At 40.8% G+C, this 17,843-nt stretch overlaps 1 protein-coding gene across 7 annotated transcripts in view; it reads right to left on the bottom strand.

Moving 5' to 3' along the window:
• The window catches only part of MAPK10 (mitogen-activated protein kinase 10), a 187,861-nt gene that overhangs the window by 71,121 nt on the left and 98,897 nt on the right, over positions 1-17,843 (bottom strand). For all 7 annotated transcript variants that reach the window (XM_068941439.1, XM_068941435.1, XM_068941432.1 and 4 more), the window contains exon 4: positions 10,282-10,451. In XM_068941439.1, the coding sequence (XP_068797540.1) occupies positions 10,282-10,403 (122 nt within the window). In that variant the 5' untranslated portion in view covers positions 10,404-10,451. The remainder of the gene's footprint in view (positions 1-10,281; positions 10,452-17,843) is intronic.

Raw genomic sequence — 17,843 nt, 5'->3', positions numbered from 1 at the left:
AGTAATCATCTACAGTGGTGACGAGCATGGGAAGGGAAAAGAAAAAAAAAATCAATGTAAAAGCTCAACCCTAATAAACCACTCCTATTTTAGTTTCCTAGCGTTAACCCTGTGATTTCTGCAAGACTATACTAAGCAGACAGAAGCAGATGATCCAAGGTGCTGAAACAGTGGTTTGTACTCTTCTGCAAGGGAACGAAGCCAACGCTCCCATCTATCACCTGCACCCTCCTAGCCAAAGGGCTGATCCACAGCCCGCCCCTACTCTGACGCTAATTTGACCAATGTGAGTGGCTCTTAACTCTTTCAGCATTACCAGGCCCAACTGAGGTGATTCTGTATCTACACTCTCTCATACAGAGGTATGCCTCTGACACAGGAAAGACAGTAGAAGCTGAAACTGGTGATTTGGAAGGATGCAAGCTGTTTTACCTGCTGTATACCAAGCTGAAATACCCTTCAACATGAACACAATAATCAATTACTTCGGTTTTAGGAATGCCCTGTTAGACCAGAATGCACCAGAAATTTCAGGATGCAATTCTAGAAAAAAATTTTTTGAACTAGAAACTCTATTCCTCCTTGCGGCTCCTGATGAATTATCGGTCACAGAACTACAAAATGTGTTTTCAGTTTATGAATGGGTATCAACCGTATTTTGATTGGATGGAGAAATACGACCCCATGAATCCAGGGGAAAAAAAGCAGAACTCCCCAAGACAAATCAACAAAGACTTGATGTCCCTCCCCTCTGTCTCCTGCTTTCACTCCTGCCTTTGAGTGTTCTTCCTTTCTGCTTCCCTCCCCAGCTGACTCTCTTTCTATCACCAAGTCTTGCCCATCCTGGTGAGTTTTCCTTTTCGCTGAGATGTCTTACATCGCTCACAAACTTCACCCAGGCTTCATCTACAACCTTTCATTTTACATTGTGTTGATGCTCTGCAACCTCTGTTATACCCTCCTTCTTTTGCTGTCGCTGTTCTTTGTGCTTGCCTAAGGACAGAAGATCTTGTGACGAGGGATAACCTTTTGTTTTCTGTAAAGCACTGTGAAAATATACAGTTCACATTAATATTAGTGAGTAAGTATCAGCAATACATGCTGACAAAGAAATCTGAATGAACTGAACTGGACTTCCTTCCAGACGGGTACTAATTCTTCTATTTCCGTTTCAACTGCTTGTTTTGCTACCTGTCCTTTTACTCGGATGCTCTGTCCCGTATCCCTACCGGATTCCATACAGTCTCAGCTATTTTTATACCATTAAAGAAACCCATTGTTCTCAGCGTGGGTTGGCAGTACAGTTCTAGTAAAAGGGAACAAAATTGTTTAATGTAATTGCTCTAACGTCAAACACAGTAATCAGGAGGACAGCTGCAAGGCGTCTTCCATGCCATAGCTTATCCTCCACATCTAAATTCATCATTCATATATTAGCTTACGTGATTTCTACTTCAGAAAAGGTATTTTATGATTATTCTGCTTGAAGACTGCTGGAATATTCCAAATTTTAGAGAGTGAAAAAAACCCCAACTCCAGAAACTGCCCTTCCCTGCACACACTCTAGCTGTTATTCAGGTGCAGGAAAAGGGCAAAAAGAAAAGAGATTTCCGTGAGGACAGTGTTGGTTCCACAGCAATTTCTTTTTTTTTTAAATCTTATTTTTCTGAAAACAGCAATCACTCTGTGTCCAGCAATATAAAATATTATTATATTAAGCTATTTGTGTGGAAACCTAACTACCCTCCTAACCCTTCAGATCTTCAGGAACAAAGCACAGATACACTGTGTGGCACAAACAAGGGAAGGCTATGCCCAGCAAAATACCTAGTGATTTGAAGTCATCAGTGAGAAGAGAGGGGAAGAACGTGCAGGACACTTTCCAAAGCTTTCCTGAAGAAAATCTCTCCCTGGTACCTCCCTTGGGGAGAGAATATTCTTCATTTCAGTGGTGACAGGATTTCAAGTTAACGGAGTAGAGGGCTAAGTTTGAACTCCGTTAAGGAACAACTGCAATGTCCTGACGGTAACAAATTCCAAACCTGATTTCTTCCTTGCACTGACGTTTGTCTACTGCTGACTTCCAAGCAAAGACAGCCTGAGACAACAGGAGAAGTAAAGAGTTTTATAAACCTATCTGACAAGTCAAGGTGTGAGAATGAGATAGAGCCAATGTCAGAAAAGGAAGATGAGCCAGTGACCAAAAGGGAGCCCTTGATAGGGGAGCAGCAGAGAGTGCTGCTTATCTGGGAAGTGAGTTAAAAAACGTTACTGCCCATTAGCCAGAAGTGTACATTAAAAAGAGTTTGCATCAGCCACCACAGAAACTGTTCTGCGCAACAAGCTAGAGCTGCACAAATATCAGTTACTGCTCTGCAGCTACAGCATTTACAAACAGATGATACGCTCCAACTTTTGGAATGGCTCTAATAGAATCACAGATGCTTATCCCATCATGCTCACGAACAGACCTGCTCTATAGCCGAGAGCTGTACTGATCCAACTGAAAACGCTGAGAGCAAACTCTCAATTGAGTGTGAAAGCGCCACTACGTATTGCAGCTTAAGCCCAAGTTAAGCGAGTACTGCTATCAGGGTTCACAAAAAGAAGTTGGGCAGTACCTAAATCAGGTTGAATTTTTTTAAACAAACCCTCTAAGGCAACATTGTGAATAGATTTTGCCTGTTCAACTACCGTAGTCATGGAAAGGCTAGAAATTATTTAAGGAGAAAGAGGAAAACGATCCGAGTCAGAGATACAGGCAGTCAGTACTTAAGAGACTGGGTCTCTGATCTCTTTGCTAGCAGGTGGCATGTTTTATTATGTACCGTTTGCGATCTACGGAATTCAAATCGGGTCTTAGATTTTTGTGTACCAGCAAGGGGTATGCTTATGCTTTCAAGGAAAAGAAACCCAATACCAACAATAATTTTTGCTCAAACATTGTATCTCAGGTAACTATGTCATTTTAAAAATGGGTCTTTATCCTGTCTCAGGCCCATTCACGCACTACTGCTGGGTTTATTTTTATGTTTTCTGCTTTTTTCCCCTCTTATACGGAAGGTATTAGTAAGACATAAGAAGCTTTAAGAATCAAAGCAAACATGGAATAGGAGTTCTTTATTTTTTAAAGACAATTAACTGTTAGCTCATTTTTCAACTGCCTTATAACGTACAGCTTGACAGCTGTTCTCTTTAATCCTCATGGCAGTTTCCTCCACATCAGGTCAAATTACTTGTGTCATTAGTGAGAGCATCACAAGACATGCCCCCATCTCACCCCATATCCAAGCAAACTGTCTCTGAAGATGTACTGCTGGAAAAATTTTAACATTACACATCCGCCCAATTCAGACAAGCACCTGCACTCCAAATCTTCCACTAGGACTAGAGCCCAGGTCCACAGAGATGCTAAATCTTTGCTGTTCCACTGCGAGTCTCTCAGTACTTTAAAATGCCCCTGCTGGTCATCCAGATACCAGATACAATTTGGAGATTTCCAAATCTTTCTGAAGAATCTAGCCATAAATTTATCAGAAAGAAAAATCAGAATGTACCTTCCAGCTGTAAATCAGAGGCCGATTAATGGCTAACCAAACATGCGCAATTTCATTTTTATCATTTCAGAGCAATCATTCACTAGAAAGTCCTGAGACTTCTACAGCATGAACACAACTCCTAGTTGGAGGAAAATACTGCAACATACAAACAAATCAGAGAAACTTGACACGTGCTGTGAGTTTACTTACGATATTTCAGCATTTAAGAACTTTGCAAAGTGAAAAATTCTTCCAGCAATAGCTTAAACCATGCTTTCTTGTGAAAAAAATCTCACCAGGTGTTGCCATTGTATGAGATGATGTTAATATCAGCCAACATCAGAGAATTTGTTTAAATTGATATGCTCATTTCACCAACATTAAGAATAATAGCTCAAAGTAAAAACTGACATCTATTTTCTATGTTCCTCTCATACAAAACACTTTGTAAAGCTCTCTGAAGGGTCTCTTCAAAAACCTCCTCAGGAGCAGAACGTCACAGCACATCAGCAAAAGCGTACAACAGCATGAGAAAGGGAACGCAAGCTGAATTAATGGATACAAATTGAAGAATCTTCAGCAGAACAAGCTAAAGCCACAGTGCCATCCAACAGAATTTAACGCACAAAGTCTGCACAATTTGACTGTGCAACTGAAATGCAACCAACTGAACTCAGGGAGATATGCTCTGTACTGATTTGCATGAAAGACTGTGACTGATAAAATTAACACTGCCACCCTTTTCATGGCCAGGAAAATTCTACTGCAAGTATGTCTGAGGACATCGTTCATTTGATTTTTCTTCTGAATGAAACGTGTTCTTTCTTCTTTCGCTCCCAGGAAAGTTAATCACCTATCCCTCAGCCAGAACACCTTTGAACTTCAATGGAACTATGCTGCTTTATTCAAGCAGAAATGTAGACGTCTACCAATGAACATGGTATTTCAACTCAGTGCCACAGAAAGAAAACAAAACAATATTTTTGGAATGGCACGGTAACTATGGAGAAATACATTCATCTCCCAATGACTTTAATATACCAGCTTTCAGCTAAGCAAGAGAAATAAACTCTAAGAGATGTTCACCCTTCTTGGTCTCTTTTTCACCGGACCATAGCAAGAGCATAATCTATTCTTCTCTGATCAGAAGGGGGTCAGAGTAGGGTATGAAGTGGCAGACCCACTTCTCTTTGGCTTGTACCGTTACTCCCACTGCAGTATCACTTTGGAGCCTTACTCTCAGACCAGGAGTCAATTGTGCTACACAAAAAGAGCACTAAAGGATCACCCTCCTAGAAAAGAGCTGAAGCGTCTTTGGAGACACAAAAATTAAGATTCTCTTCACTGTTTCCAGACATATCCCACACAGGAGGTTACCACAGTAAACCAAATCTATTTTTAACAATTCTTTTGATTGTATATATTCATATCTTCACAGACTTACACCAGATATCTATGGGATGTAAGAGAATTCCCTACAATAAATGTCCCAGTATACATAACGCATGAACACATGGAGAATCAGAGAAAGTTTTAGCCAACTCCATCTTAAGAATCTTCCGCAACCAGTACCATGGCATAATAGGATCTCCCCCCTATGATAATTCCAAGCAGAACATCAACAACTAGATGTCCTGTAGCAGACCGAATTTGCCCCTCTCCCCGCTCTTGAGCACTTTGCTGATTGCTTTAGGGAAAGAATCAGCGATACAAGCAACAACGAGCACGACGACGACAAGAACGTGATCTGGAAGATCTCTGCACTCCTTAAGATTCAACCACCAAATAACAATTAAATCAGCAAAGGAAAAACCTACAGTAATGTTAAGCAACACAGTAGGCTATCGGATGATTTACTGACTCTACCTCTTACAGGGAACTCGAGGAAGACTCTGCATCCTCTTTTGTCTTGCAGCTCAAAGACACTATCAAATCACTGCACCAACTCCAAGAAGGAAAAAAAAAAAATCCCCAAACTATTAATTCAAATTTTTTATATTCTCTTCCAGATCTGCAAAAAAAGAACTTCATTACACTCGTAGGACACCCACTGAAGAGCTAGCAGGACTCTTCAAAATCATCCTCAAAACATCATTCCTGTCCTCGTGTCCCTCCCCTAAGACTTCTCCAAGGCACAATAACTTCTTCCATAAGCTAAATACAATAAAAGGCACTTCCCAGTTACCACTGTTCTGACCAGCTGACTTGCCACTACTCCATATGCCAACATCCCACAGCAAAAAAAGCCTGTCCTGAGTCCCTACAATCCTGAATGTTTTCCTTGCTGATTTCTGCTGAAAGGTATCAACAGGCTCATCTATTTCATCCTTACCCAAATAACTTTGCCTTCAATAGCTAATACTTTTTCCCGATAACGGACACAGGTAAAGACACCAATACGGTCACAAACTAGGCCAAACTTTTTCATAAGCTGCTTTTAAGATTTTCTTTAATTGTACTATCAAATCTATAGATGAGGTTTTTTTTTTTTTTTACCATGGAAACCTGTACTTCCTTCTTGCTTTCCACCATAAATTCAAGAACCGCCTTCCCTCCCTTAAAACTAACTTTGGAACGTTCCTATACAACATCGCTTTTCCAGGTATCAGAGGCAGTTCAGAAAATATCACAGGCAGTATCAGAAGTGGTAGCTTGCAAACCACAGCAGAAAAACTACAGATCAACTGACTTGCTTCCACGTCAAACAGCAGCCGTTCAAAACAGGGCCCTCCAACACCAGTACGCTTCTGTTGTTTCTATGCAATTTATAATCCCCCTCATCTAAACTGTCCATATTCTACATGCTAAAAATGACCTCTCTTTGCCTAGGAGAAAATACGGCAGGTGTGACCTCTTCTGCCTTCTAACATTGCAGAGGAGCATCAATTACCCCTTCTCTCAGGTGGTGGGAAGTGGCACATATCTAATTTAACTCAAGAAAACAGTTCTCAATTCATATTTACCTTCAAAGGTTTCTGTTTCTAATTCAGACCCGAGGAACAACTTGTATGCTGAAAAGCCTATGCATTTTTCCCAGTAACAGCAGTTGGTCTAGTGAAAAATGGTACCTCTATCTACAAAATTTGTTTCACCTATGTCCTACAATCAACACGGCTATAACAACACGACAATTTTTATGCCAACATGCCCTATCTAGTTGTCTTCACAGATGTCAGTGAGCTGTACACGGAGCAAACAACCTGAACTCTCAGTAATAGTACTACTTCTTTGCAGAGAGAAGAAAAGCATCCCTGCTCAAGAAATTTTAGGCTCTTCCCTTTCTTCCTCCTGACAAAAATAACTTTCTGAACATGGCTAACACAGACCCCACTGAAAGCTTCTGCATTTAATTTCAGAAGATACTGAATGCAGTTACGTCTACAGTCAGTATCACTTTCTCACAGAGTTTATAATTGTTTCACATGGGCACAATGACATTTATTACTAACGCTCAAACCATGTAGCTTGCTGTTCTTCAGAAGATGATGACTTATTAAAATTCTGTGAAGAACTTCACTTTAGTACTTCCATACCAAGAAAAATATTTTGCCTTTGACATAACATTCAGCATAATGAAGTAGAATCGTGTATCTTAACATAATCACATTCCCTGTTTCTTGCGACCGTTACTGTTCCTCGATATGCATTATTTTTCATTCAAATTCTCGTGCTCATGTCGACATCTATTTATAGGATTGTATGAGAAAGACTTCAGTACTCTACATTTTGCCTCTATAACCTGGAACACCAGCTTCCACAGCAGCTTGAAAAACAATGGGCCTCTCCTCGATTTCCATCTGCCTCTACAGTTACCTTATGGGGTGCTGGCAGCTTGCATGCACAGTTGTACCCGCCAGTTTCTGCAAATATACAGAAACACTCTTCCCATTACAGAATGGTTGAGGTTGGAAGGGACCTCTGGAGACCATCTAGTCCAACTCCCGTGCTCAAAGCAGGCTCAGCTAGAGCAGGTGGCCCAGGACTGCATCAAATCCGGTTTTGCCCATCTCCAAGGATGGAGAGACCACAGCCTCTCTGGGCAATCTGTTCCAGCGTTTGAACAACCTTAACAGCAGAAAATCTCTTTCTTACCTTTAAATAGAATTTCTCGTATTTCAGTTTTTGTTCTGCTCTTGTCCTGGCAGCGGACCCCGCTGAGAAGTTGTTTGCCTCCGTCGTCTTTACTCCCCCTCCAGCCCTCCACACTCCCCCCCCCCCCCAATCCATGATAAGCTCCACACGCTGATAAGCTCCAGCCTGAGCCTTCTCTCCTCCAGGCTGCCCTTCTCTCCTCCAGGCTGAACAGGCCCAGCTCTCGCAGCTTCTCCTCAGATCGGAGGTGCTCCAGACCCTTCATCATCTTCGTGCCCCTTCGCCGGACTTGCTCCAGGAGCTCCACGTCTCTCTTGTACCGGGGAGCCCAGAACTGGGCCCAGCACTCCAGGTGTGGCCTCAGCAGGGCTGAGCAGAGGGGCAGGATCACCTCCCTCCACCTGCTGGCAATGCCCTTCCTAATCCAGCCGGGCATACCACTAGCCGCCTTTGCCACAAGGGCACGCTGCTGGCTCATGCCCAGCTTGCTGTCCACCAGGACCCCCAGGTCCTTTTCTGCCAAGCTGCTTCCCAGCCAGTCAGCCCCCAGCCTTTACTGGTGCATGGATTGCAGCATGCAGACTCAGAGCTAGCACAGTGGGCACGTGGGGTCCCACGTGCTTATTACTGAAAGGGAAGCTGCAGGATCCCAATCTACATAGGTAGCAAGTACAGTTCACTCCTGAAGGTGTGTGGCACCTAATCACTACTGAGGGACTTGATGTCACACAGCTGTCAAACTATTAAATAGGCCCCTGCTTCTCGAGGTGTGGGAATTGCAGGTGTGTGGCCAAGAACTAGACAAAGCAGAGCAAGTCAACAGCAGTTCACTGCTTCCAGGGTGGGGCAGACAGCAGAGACACTGCTTGCCAACTGTGAAAATTTAAGCTAGTCAAGAAGCAAGTCACCGACTGCAACTGCTGGCAGCAGCTCAGTCCTTAAACAGCAAGTTGGCGCTTGCCAATAACCCTCTGCTCTACCTTCATCACTCCATAAAAACAGCTGCTACTATGTACTAAGGTAGCTCTGGGTCAGCAGGCCATATGGCACTTTCCAGCTCTCTGAGGAGCACATGGGTAGCTTGTCATTCTGGCCAGGTAGCCAATATCCTCCTTTTGCCTACTATCATATGGAAGCCTATGCCAGAAAAGCGCATGCTGCATTCTGCAGTGTCAGCCATGAACAGCACTGCTGAGAAGGCTGAGCCTGAGACCCCATGAGCTATCCTGCCTGTATGTGCCCTTGGCAGAGGGAGCAGTCAGGAATCACCCACTCAGCTCCCACACCTTTGCCAGTGTTGGTAGTAAGAGCTAGAGTTGCATCCCAAATCTGTTACAGTTCTTGAGCAACAAATAAGTAAGTGCACAACAGAGCCACTGGATCTAAAACAGAATACAACATAGGTTTTCCTCCCTTATTTTCATAGAGGCACTTTTGAGGACTGCTCTTTGCAAAAGAACAAGATGAGCAGGGCAAAATATCTTCTCTACCAGAGTCAGCTGCCATTCTCAGGATGCTGAGTTCAGTAAAGTTCCAGACTAAACAAGGTATAGGGAACAACGGGAAGAAACCAGCTGTTCCCTATCTCCTGCCACAAAAGCTGCATTTTGTTGCTCGAGCCAAAAGACAATGGACAACATCCCTTTTCTGGAAGGACAGGGAGAGCAGTATGATGATATTTCCACTACCTCTTGTTCAATGCTGAAACATTTCCAAATTATGTGCATGATGACAGTCCTGAGGATAATGATTATTTTAATTACTCCTTTACGGAAGTTTTAACAAAGTCTTTGACTACGTGTGTTTTGGCTTCATCTAGTTCACCTTTAGCAGAAACATAAGGAGTAGCACAAAGTTCTCCTTCTGTGACCAATTTAGGCTTAACATTTGTGAGCACTGAGGATTCTGAACCCTCCCAAGGAAAACTGCCCACCTACTACTGTAATCATAAACAGGAATGTTTTCAGCATAATTTTGCCTGACTTAAATTCATCTGCTTTTTTTCTAGCTGTAGCTTCATATCCATCAAAAAAATATATGCGTAGTAAGAATTTACACAATTCAAAACAGCTTAAGATGTTTTATCACGCATTGTGCTCCCCACATAACCTTTGAATATAATTATTTGGAATTCCATGAGCCTTACGTATTATTAAGAATAGCTACTGAAATTGTGTTTTTTGTTTGCATTATTCACATTACTAAAATGTCTTTTAAAAGTACAGGAGACATTACCAGTTACCTCTATTTGAAAGCCTTCCATTCCAGAAAGCTTGAGAATGCTGCAGGATATGACTCGTTTCTACATAACTCTCAGAGACTTTTACTGTATGAAGAGTAAAATTACAGGGCTTACTTGGGATATAATTCGCACTGCCTCTGGAAATAGTGCCACAATTGTCAATTATAATAAGATCTTTCCCCTGCTTTTTTTGCTAGTTACTTTCTGATGTGTGGAGAAACAATCCCAATGCTATCGTTCTCATCAGCAAGAGAATTTATTGGAGAACCACTAGGCCTCTTTTGCCTCAGGATGTCTGCTGCTAGACTATTATTTTTGCAATTTTAGACAGTGTCTGTGGCTAGCAAACTGAAGAAATGCAAAAGGCAAATCCCACTGAAAAGCATAGGAGAAACTGCTGCTACTTACCAAACTATTCCCTGAGCCCCAGAGCCAATAGGTTTCAAGTTCTGGTAGCGTTTGAGAACCGTGAAGGTCGAGTCACCTACTTCCACACTGTAGAACTGGTTGTCAACTTTGCTTTTGCTCATGTTGTAATGTTTGGCAATATATGACACATCCACTTGTTTCCCAAATCCCTGTTGTAGAGAAAAAGGGAAGAGGGAAGGGGAAAAAAACCACAGAAACCAAGGTTGGTAAAACATCACAATATTAACTAAACACAGAGAGCCTAGTTTTCAAATACGAATTCCTGCTGTTTCAGGCTCATTGTCAGAGATGTGCACGAATCCTCAAATGCTTTCAAAAACTCTACGAAACCCTCTTTAACCTGGGAAGCGGCTGTTAAAAAGCCAACGGTTAAAGGAAGCTAGAGAATTCTCCCACTTTATGGTTGTGATACACATTCTCAGCTACTGATCTGTGCTTGCCATTATCGCTACTTTGTGACTGCAGGCTAAGGTGTTTACCCTGACTCTGTCCTCGTTTGCACTGCAATCGGGATCTTACTTGAATATGACCAGACTTATATTCGTTTTGAAGTAGGATAAGAAACACAGGAATTGGTCTCCTCATCACTGGTTAGATAGAGCAAACACATTCATTCACGTGAGCAGTAAAGCCTTCCCTAAGCATACGATAAAGGTCTTCAGAGCCTTCCAACCGGAGTTGCAAAACAATCAGATGGGTCAGTTCATGAGAGGAATTATAAGCTGACCTGACTCCTGGATAGTACTCAATAGCTCAGAAAATCTTTGCAAGTTCTACGTTTCTAAGAACAGAAGAGTCGCTTTCATGATCTGACAAATGCATTACTCCCAACCAAAGACTAATTTTCATGAAACACACAAATTCCTATAAACTTTCTGTGCTTTAATGAAAAGTAGCACTACAGAGCTGTAACCTTGCCCAGATCTGTGGAATCAGTGTGTAAAAACCCTACTTTATGACGATTTTATGGTCGCTAGTGAAGCTTAATTCACTGCAGGATACAAATCAAAATTTGTAATAGTTTTCAGATGAAAATCAGAATTAAATGGTTGTAACACCAGGTTCTATACTATGAGTAGCTGTGCATATGATGCTGAAGACTTCAATAGGATGCAGAAGTTCAACATGTTGCACATCTGTCCTCAAGCAGCTGATGATACACTCACGGAAGGCAGAGAGTTTTCCACGTAGTTTCTTCAAGAGTCAAAGCATGGCCCAAGCGTGTATGTCCATTGCATATGCCTTTCTCTGCCTGCTCATTCATTTTTAGTGCCCCCAAACGTGGCTTCTGTATTTTCCTATTCGCTCTATTATAAACTGCTTTTCCATAAAGCCTGAATAATCACTACTAAGTTGAATTTTGAGAGGCCAGGGAAAAGTGGAAAGCTTATTTGGAGGATATTATTTTTCCATGTTAAAAAGACATAATGCCACTGCTCCATGGAGCTGGTGATTAAGAACAGGAAACTGACCTTGCCAAGATCTTGGGTTCTTGGGTTGCCTCGGATGATTAATACTCTATTTTCTGTCAATTATCTCATTGGAATGACCATTCTCACTGCATAGCACTGCTTAATTCTAACTGCCTGATTTAGAGAATTCATTTCAAACATTCCCAATAAACGTAGCTGTTCATTCAAACAGGAAATGTCACTTCAGAACAGGAATGAGAAACATTAAATTTACTCATGAACCAGACGCAGGGCAAGGATTTTTTTTTTTTTTTTCCAAAACACAGAAAACAAGATATTTATGGACACTGACACTGTGAAATTCAAGCTTAAGTACAATACCGTGACTGACTCTGAAATAGGTTTGGATATTTGTGATGCGAAAAAAAGATAAACTGCATCTGATTCACACTGCGTAGCCTTAGACTTAAAACTCCTTCCACTTTCGAAGAGAGATACTTGCATTTAGTTAGCTCAATTATTCATACTAAGCCTGGAACCGAGAGACTGCGTTTTAATATTACCCTCCTGATAGATAGGAAATAATCCCGGCTACCTCTGGCTAGACAAACACATTTGCAGCTTGTTTTATTCTGATGTCATTAATCAGAACAATGCAGACAATATTCAGCACTAACAGCCTTGACTCTCAAACCAACGTTATGTAAAGTGTCAGCAGATTAACTGCATTCCTCAGTGAGCCTCACTATAGTCAGCTCCTCTGGAACTACAGACACAGTGACTTTTTAAAACAAGTGAGATGAGCGTACTCAGGCTTGGGTGAGCCAGAGCTGCCATGACTTGTTTGCATCCTCACTCATGAGATACCTGACAGTGAGTCATGTGGTATGAAGATATATGGGAGAAAATTTGTTTTGTCACTCTAAATTTAGAATCCTGCACACATCAAAATTACTTGTTTTTAAATCAGACTGACCCTATGAACTGCTGGCTTGAGGAATTCTGTGCCGCCTACAGTGGGACTTCTAAACTACTGCAGCTCCTGCGAGTGGTTATTTTTAGTCCAGGAAAGTCTTAAAATCAATTAAAACAGCCTAGGAGATCCAGTCTGTAGCATCTCAGTCATTTGGATAATTAACGTATGCAATTGCCTCAGTCCTTTCAACAGCAATTAAAGACACGTTGACAGAATGGACACAGAGGACCGCAACCAGTACGATCTGGTTAGAACACACCAGCGCCCTGATAAGTAAATGCACTCTGCATAACACAGCATTCCTGTGAAAATCTTATTACTGTATCAATGGGAAGACTAACAGTTTATTTTTTATGGAGTTGTTCTGCTTGTTTTTTAGAGCCACGTTTTGTTAAAACCTTCTGAGCTGTAAGGAGCTTTGATAGAAAAGACCAACATCAAGAAATATTTGCAAAATTCAAGACGGGTTGATTCAGCTTGGAGTTCATTCTAAGCAGAACGCCCGCTGTCAGTGGCAAACACTTCAGCTTTGTAGATAGAGCAGACAGTCTTCCAGTCATTTACTTATTTGCCTCCTCCCTTTAAACCCACATTCCAATAAATAAATAAATAAAGGAAAGGAAAAAAGCCACTCTGTATGTTTTGTTCATCATTTTTCTCAAAAACTGAGCAGAACTTAAACACAATAAACCTAGGGCTTAAGCCCAATATATTGCAGACTTTTATAAGAAAAGGGAGATGAATAATTCTCCTTGTCACATTCATAATTTATATCTAATCCCTAAAGCAATGAACTAGCAGTGTTACTCAATTAATCTTATTTGATCAGATCCCCAAACCAAGATGACACATGATCAAATCACAAACTATCTCCACATCAATACAATAGTCACTTCCTATATCAGGATGATGAAGCATCAGTGTTGTTCTGCTCTAAAATTCGTTACTCATCTAAAATTCATTCTTTTACTTCAAAGGCTTTGCCCTGAGTAAGGCAATTATCCAACAGAGCCTGTCACTGTTAGTTTTGGTTTCGAACTCTGATAGGTTCTTCTCAGAGTCTCCAAATCCATGTTGCTGACCTTAAAGAAATCTACACACCAGATTTTGTTTGTTTCCGTTACACTCTCAGCGCTCACCCCAGTCTCTTCTAGAGGTCTTACTGCTGTCACACCAAAACGAATATCACAACAATTACTAACTTTTCAGGTAAACTTCAAATGAACTTGGGCAAGGTACAATACTGGGGCCCCAGTGTAATAGCAAAACATTGCAAATAGGAAAATATTTAATTAAAAGAGCATTTCTCCATCCTTTTCACATGGATGAAAACACATTTATTTCCACAGACCTCTGTCAATAACCGTGCCACATGAAAGATCATTGCTGAGGGACAGAGGATGCAACCATGTGCCATTTGTTCTTGGTTTCCATAAACATTTGGACGACGGAATTACACCGCTTCAGCACTGACTGGAATTGAATTTCCATTTCGCATGTACAAGCATGCGTACACTAATTTTTTTCTTCCCAATAGCTTGTTGAAAACTTGCAAGGCACACATAATGCCCTTCCCATTCCTCCACACTGGGTAGCTTAAGAGTAAGAGAAGGAAAAAAGCTTTTCAAAACTGACAGCATAGCTATCAATAGAGTTGCATCACTTAAATACACGGCCACGTCTGCAAATTTATTTGCTTAATTTCCCTTCAACTGGGGAGGAGGAGGGAAAATGAACTATCAAGACTCAAGCGTTTGAGATACTCAGAAAGGATACTCCCACCATTACTAAATGCTTAGAGAAGACATAATTTGCTTTCAAGGAACAATTAATTACATTATTTAAAAATTCAGCAAAAACTCAAGTAACAGCTACTGCCTCATACACAGCTACGACAATCTGCTTTTTTGTCTTACAGCTTAGAGAGCAAAAGAGAACATAAAGAAAACACAACAGAAACAAAGTGATGTTTGTCAGTTTTTGCATTTCGAAGTGAATGGTTTCCTGATACTATGACCGTTCATTTGTTCATTTCTAACCCAAAGAACAACTGTACTTTACTGTTTTCCATTCACAGGCATTTGTGTCTAAACACTGTTCCTCCTGTTACTGATGAGCCTAAAATACCACAGTATCTTACAGTTCAACATCTCATATCCATCTTAGCTTTCATATAATATAAACCATGTTAATGGCAGTTTAAGCTAACTTGTTCTCCTTCGCATTTCGAATATAATCAGAGCTGTCTGTCACACAAGCTGTTACCACGTATCAGCTCAGGGGAATTCTACCTTAATATTAGTATCCTCTCCTGCTAGCACACAAACATACCTACAGGAACAAGTAAACTGTTAATGGTGCTATGATTCAAGGCTACTGAAATCAACTAAATGACTCTGCAGGTGTGAAAAAGGATGAGGGAAAAAAAAAAAAAGAGATGGAAGACGGGAAGGCCTTCTGCTAATTTGTAGCTGCAACAGTGAACAAACGTGAAGAGGATGCAAGAAGGATGAGGTTCTGGGCTAGCAGCGGCAACGCTCCCTGGGGACCCCACAATCTCCATACCAGCCCAGACAAGGCGATTAGAATGGAGGATAGCACTGTTCAGATGACAGATGTCCTGCATTCTCTCAGGATCCAAAGGGATAATATCTTAGAGCTACAATTTCACCCTGACAGTCAGATGCTGAGATTATACAAATTAAAATTCTGAAACATGGTAAAATCCTGAGAGATAGAGGCAAGCCCTGCTCACCTGGGTATATTTGCAAAGTTAACAAAGCTACTAATTTAATGGCTATACTCCCACATATATTATGCTGTAATTTTTGCAGGAGATGTTTGTGCCAGAATTCCATGATTAACAGACATTCACCTGAACCTCTTCTTTGGATTTAATGGTCACAGCTTATGCTGGGTAAATGTGGATGACCAATGAAACCCACAGTTGAGAAATACAAAGTATCTTTGCATAAAAAGAACTAAAAAATTATTTTTCATTGTGTATAGGCCACATTTATGGCAGAAATATTATCTCTTTTTCTCACCATAAAGCTAGACTTCTCACATACTCCGGCTCTCCCCTGTACTAAAATTCCAAGAGAGCAATATAATCTCCTACAAAGGACAGAGAATACATTTCTCATCTTGCGTGTGTATTTGGGTGTAGTATTACAGATTTTTTTTTTTTTTTAATCATATCAGCCACATCATACCGCAGTTCCCCACTCCCCTACCTCACTTCCATGCTATAAGGATTATATTAGTCATCCAATCTTCTTGTGTTTAGCGCATTTTCTGTGTTTTGTTATGGGTAAATTCTCTGCCTCTCCAACATTTTTGTCCTAGATCCCAGTTGCAATCTGCCCTCTGATTAAGGACTCAGCCTTTCAAATAGTCAGACTGGCCTTTGCAAACAGCCAAACTTTGATCAATTCATTAGATCATTTTAAACTCTTCTATATTTGTCTGTGCACTCTATTTAAAAACTGACCTTATTATTATTATATGGAGTACAAAATTCTAAATTTTTCTTCTTCTTTTTTTTTTTTTTTTTTTTTTTTTAAAAACACGCTCTCCTTGTTTAACCACCTCTTAAATCCAGCGGCTTCAGACCTGGCTATTATCTAGTTCTGATTTTAAAAGAAGAAACAGCACTCCCTTCTGTTTCCTCTTCCCTTGTATCTATTGAAAATACAGAGTGAAGTTTCTTTTAAACATTCTGCACTTATCCTCCACATTTTCACTGAGCTTTAACTACTTTTAATTGCTTCGTTGTTCCAGGCACAAAATTTTCTTAGTTCATTTGTAATTGTGGCATCATGTGTTGCTAAGAAGTCCCTGTGTCCGCTTCCTTCTGGGCTACACTTCTAGGAGCAATAGGTGAGCATCATCACAACAGAGCAGCCAGTTCAAGCTGATTCCTCATTCCTAAAACACCGAAAGAGTTCAACACTGACACTCAACGCTGGTTGTGATACCAAAGATAAGGATGAGAAAGTATTGTTGCTCAAGAAATAGTGTGAAAAAGGATTCCCTGGGAGTGAGATTTCTTTACAGATAGGAACTTGAACAGCAATCCAAATCGAAGAGGCAGCTAAAAATACAGGAAAGAAGGATGTAAGAGTAGGTGAGAAAGCTGCAGTAAAGGTACTCGGAGACATGGCGTTCAGGTACAGCTCCAGAGATAGGAGCTAGCAAAGGCACAGAGTGGAGTGGTCTCCAGAGTAGAGGAAAGTGATGGCAGCAGCCACATCTAACTGGCAAGAGAAATGAGGAGAGAGGAATCACTGCCATTTGTACTAATGCATTTGTTCTAAGCTTCTAGATATGAATGAAGAGCAATAATTAAGATCAGGGGAGAGAAATGGGAACGCTGGAGTTTGGCCGAAACACTGCAACCCTAAGAACAGCACATTTATCAATCGCTCTTACGGGAGCATAGGAGCATAGTGTGCTAGGAGCATAGGAGAAGTAAAATGGAATGAACAACAACTCTTATTTTCTTCATATGCTGATAATACAGTATATTTTAAATAGCTTAAATTTCTCCAAAAAAGTGGGTTTACATTCAAATAGTAGGTATTGTTTGGGAAGCGTTCTTCTACCACGAATGTAAGGTGGCAAGAAAGAAGAATGGCTACATGACATGCTATGTCCCGATAGACATCCTGATTTCCTTTAAGGAGGAGAGTAAATAAGAAGTTTTTTCACAACAGCAGCACAGATTAAGTGTTCCAAAAATTCAATTTCTCATCACAATTATACAATTACAGTATTCACTGTGAAAACAATAGCTAATGAAAAGATTCTGCCTTCTGTAAGTAAAGGCTAAAAGGAGCTGAATAATTTAATTGCACCTTGTTTAGAAATAGAAAGCTTTTGTACTAAACAGCATTACTTTAGTCCTGTAAGTCTTTAAGATACAGGTCAGTGCTTGTCTCACGGTTTATGAGCGCCAATTCATCTTCTCTTGAACGGAAGGCATAATTACAAGACATTTTGCATTGAGACAACTTATTTCATGATGAAAGCAGAAACTTCATCTAACCTGATTAAGACATCAGTTGCAACTGAAGTGGTTTATCAAAATTAAGATACAATCCAAAATCAAATCAGATGAAGCTCTATCAACGAAGAGCAATACAATTATT

Source organism: Struthio camelus, chromosome 4, assembly GCF_040807025.1.
Source record: "Struthio camelus isolate bStrCam1 chromosome 4, bStrCam1.hap1, whole genome shotgun sequence".
Lineage (NCBI taxonomy): Eukaryota > Metazoa > Chordata > Aves > Struthioniformes > Struthionidae > Struthio > Struthio camelus.
Note: the sequence above shows the minus strand (reverse complement) of the source record. Positions and strands in the feature narration are given on the sequence as shown.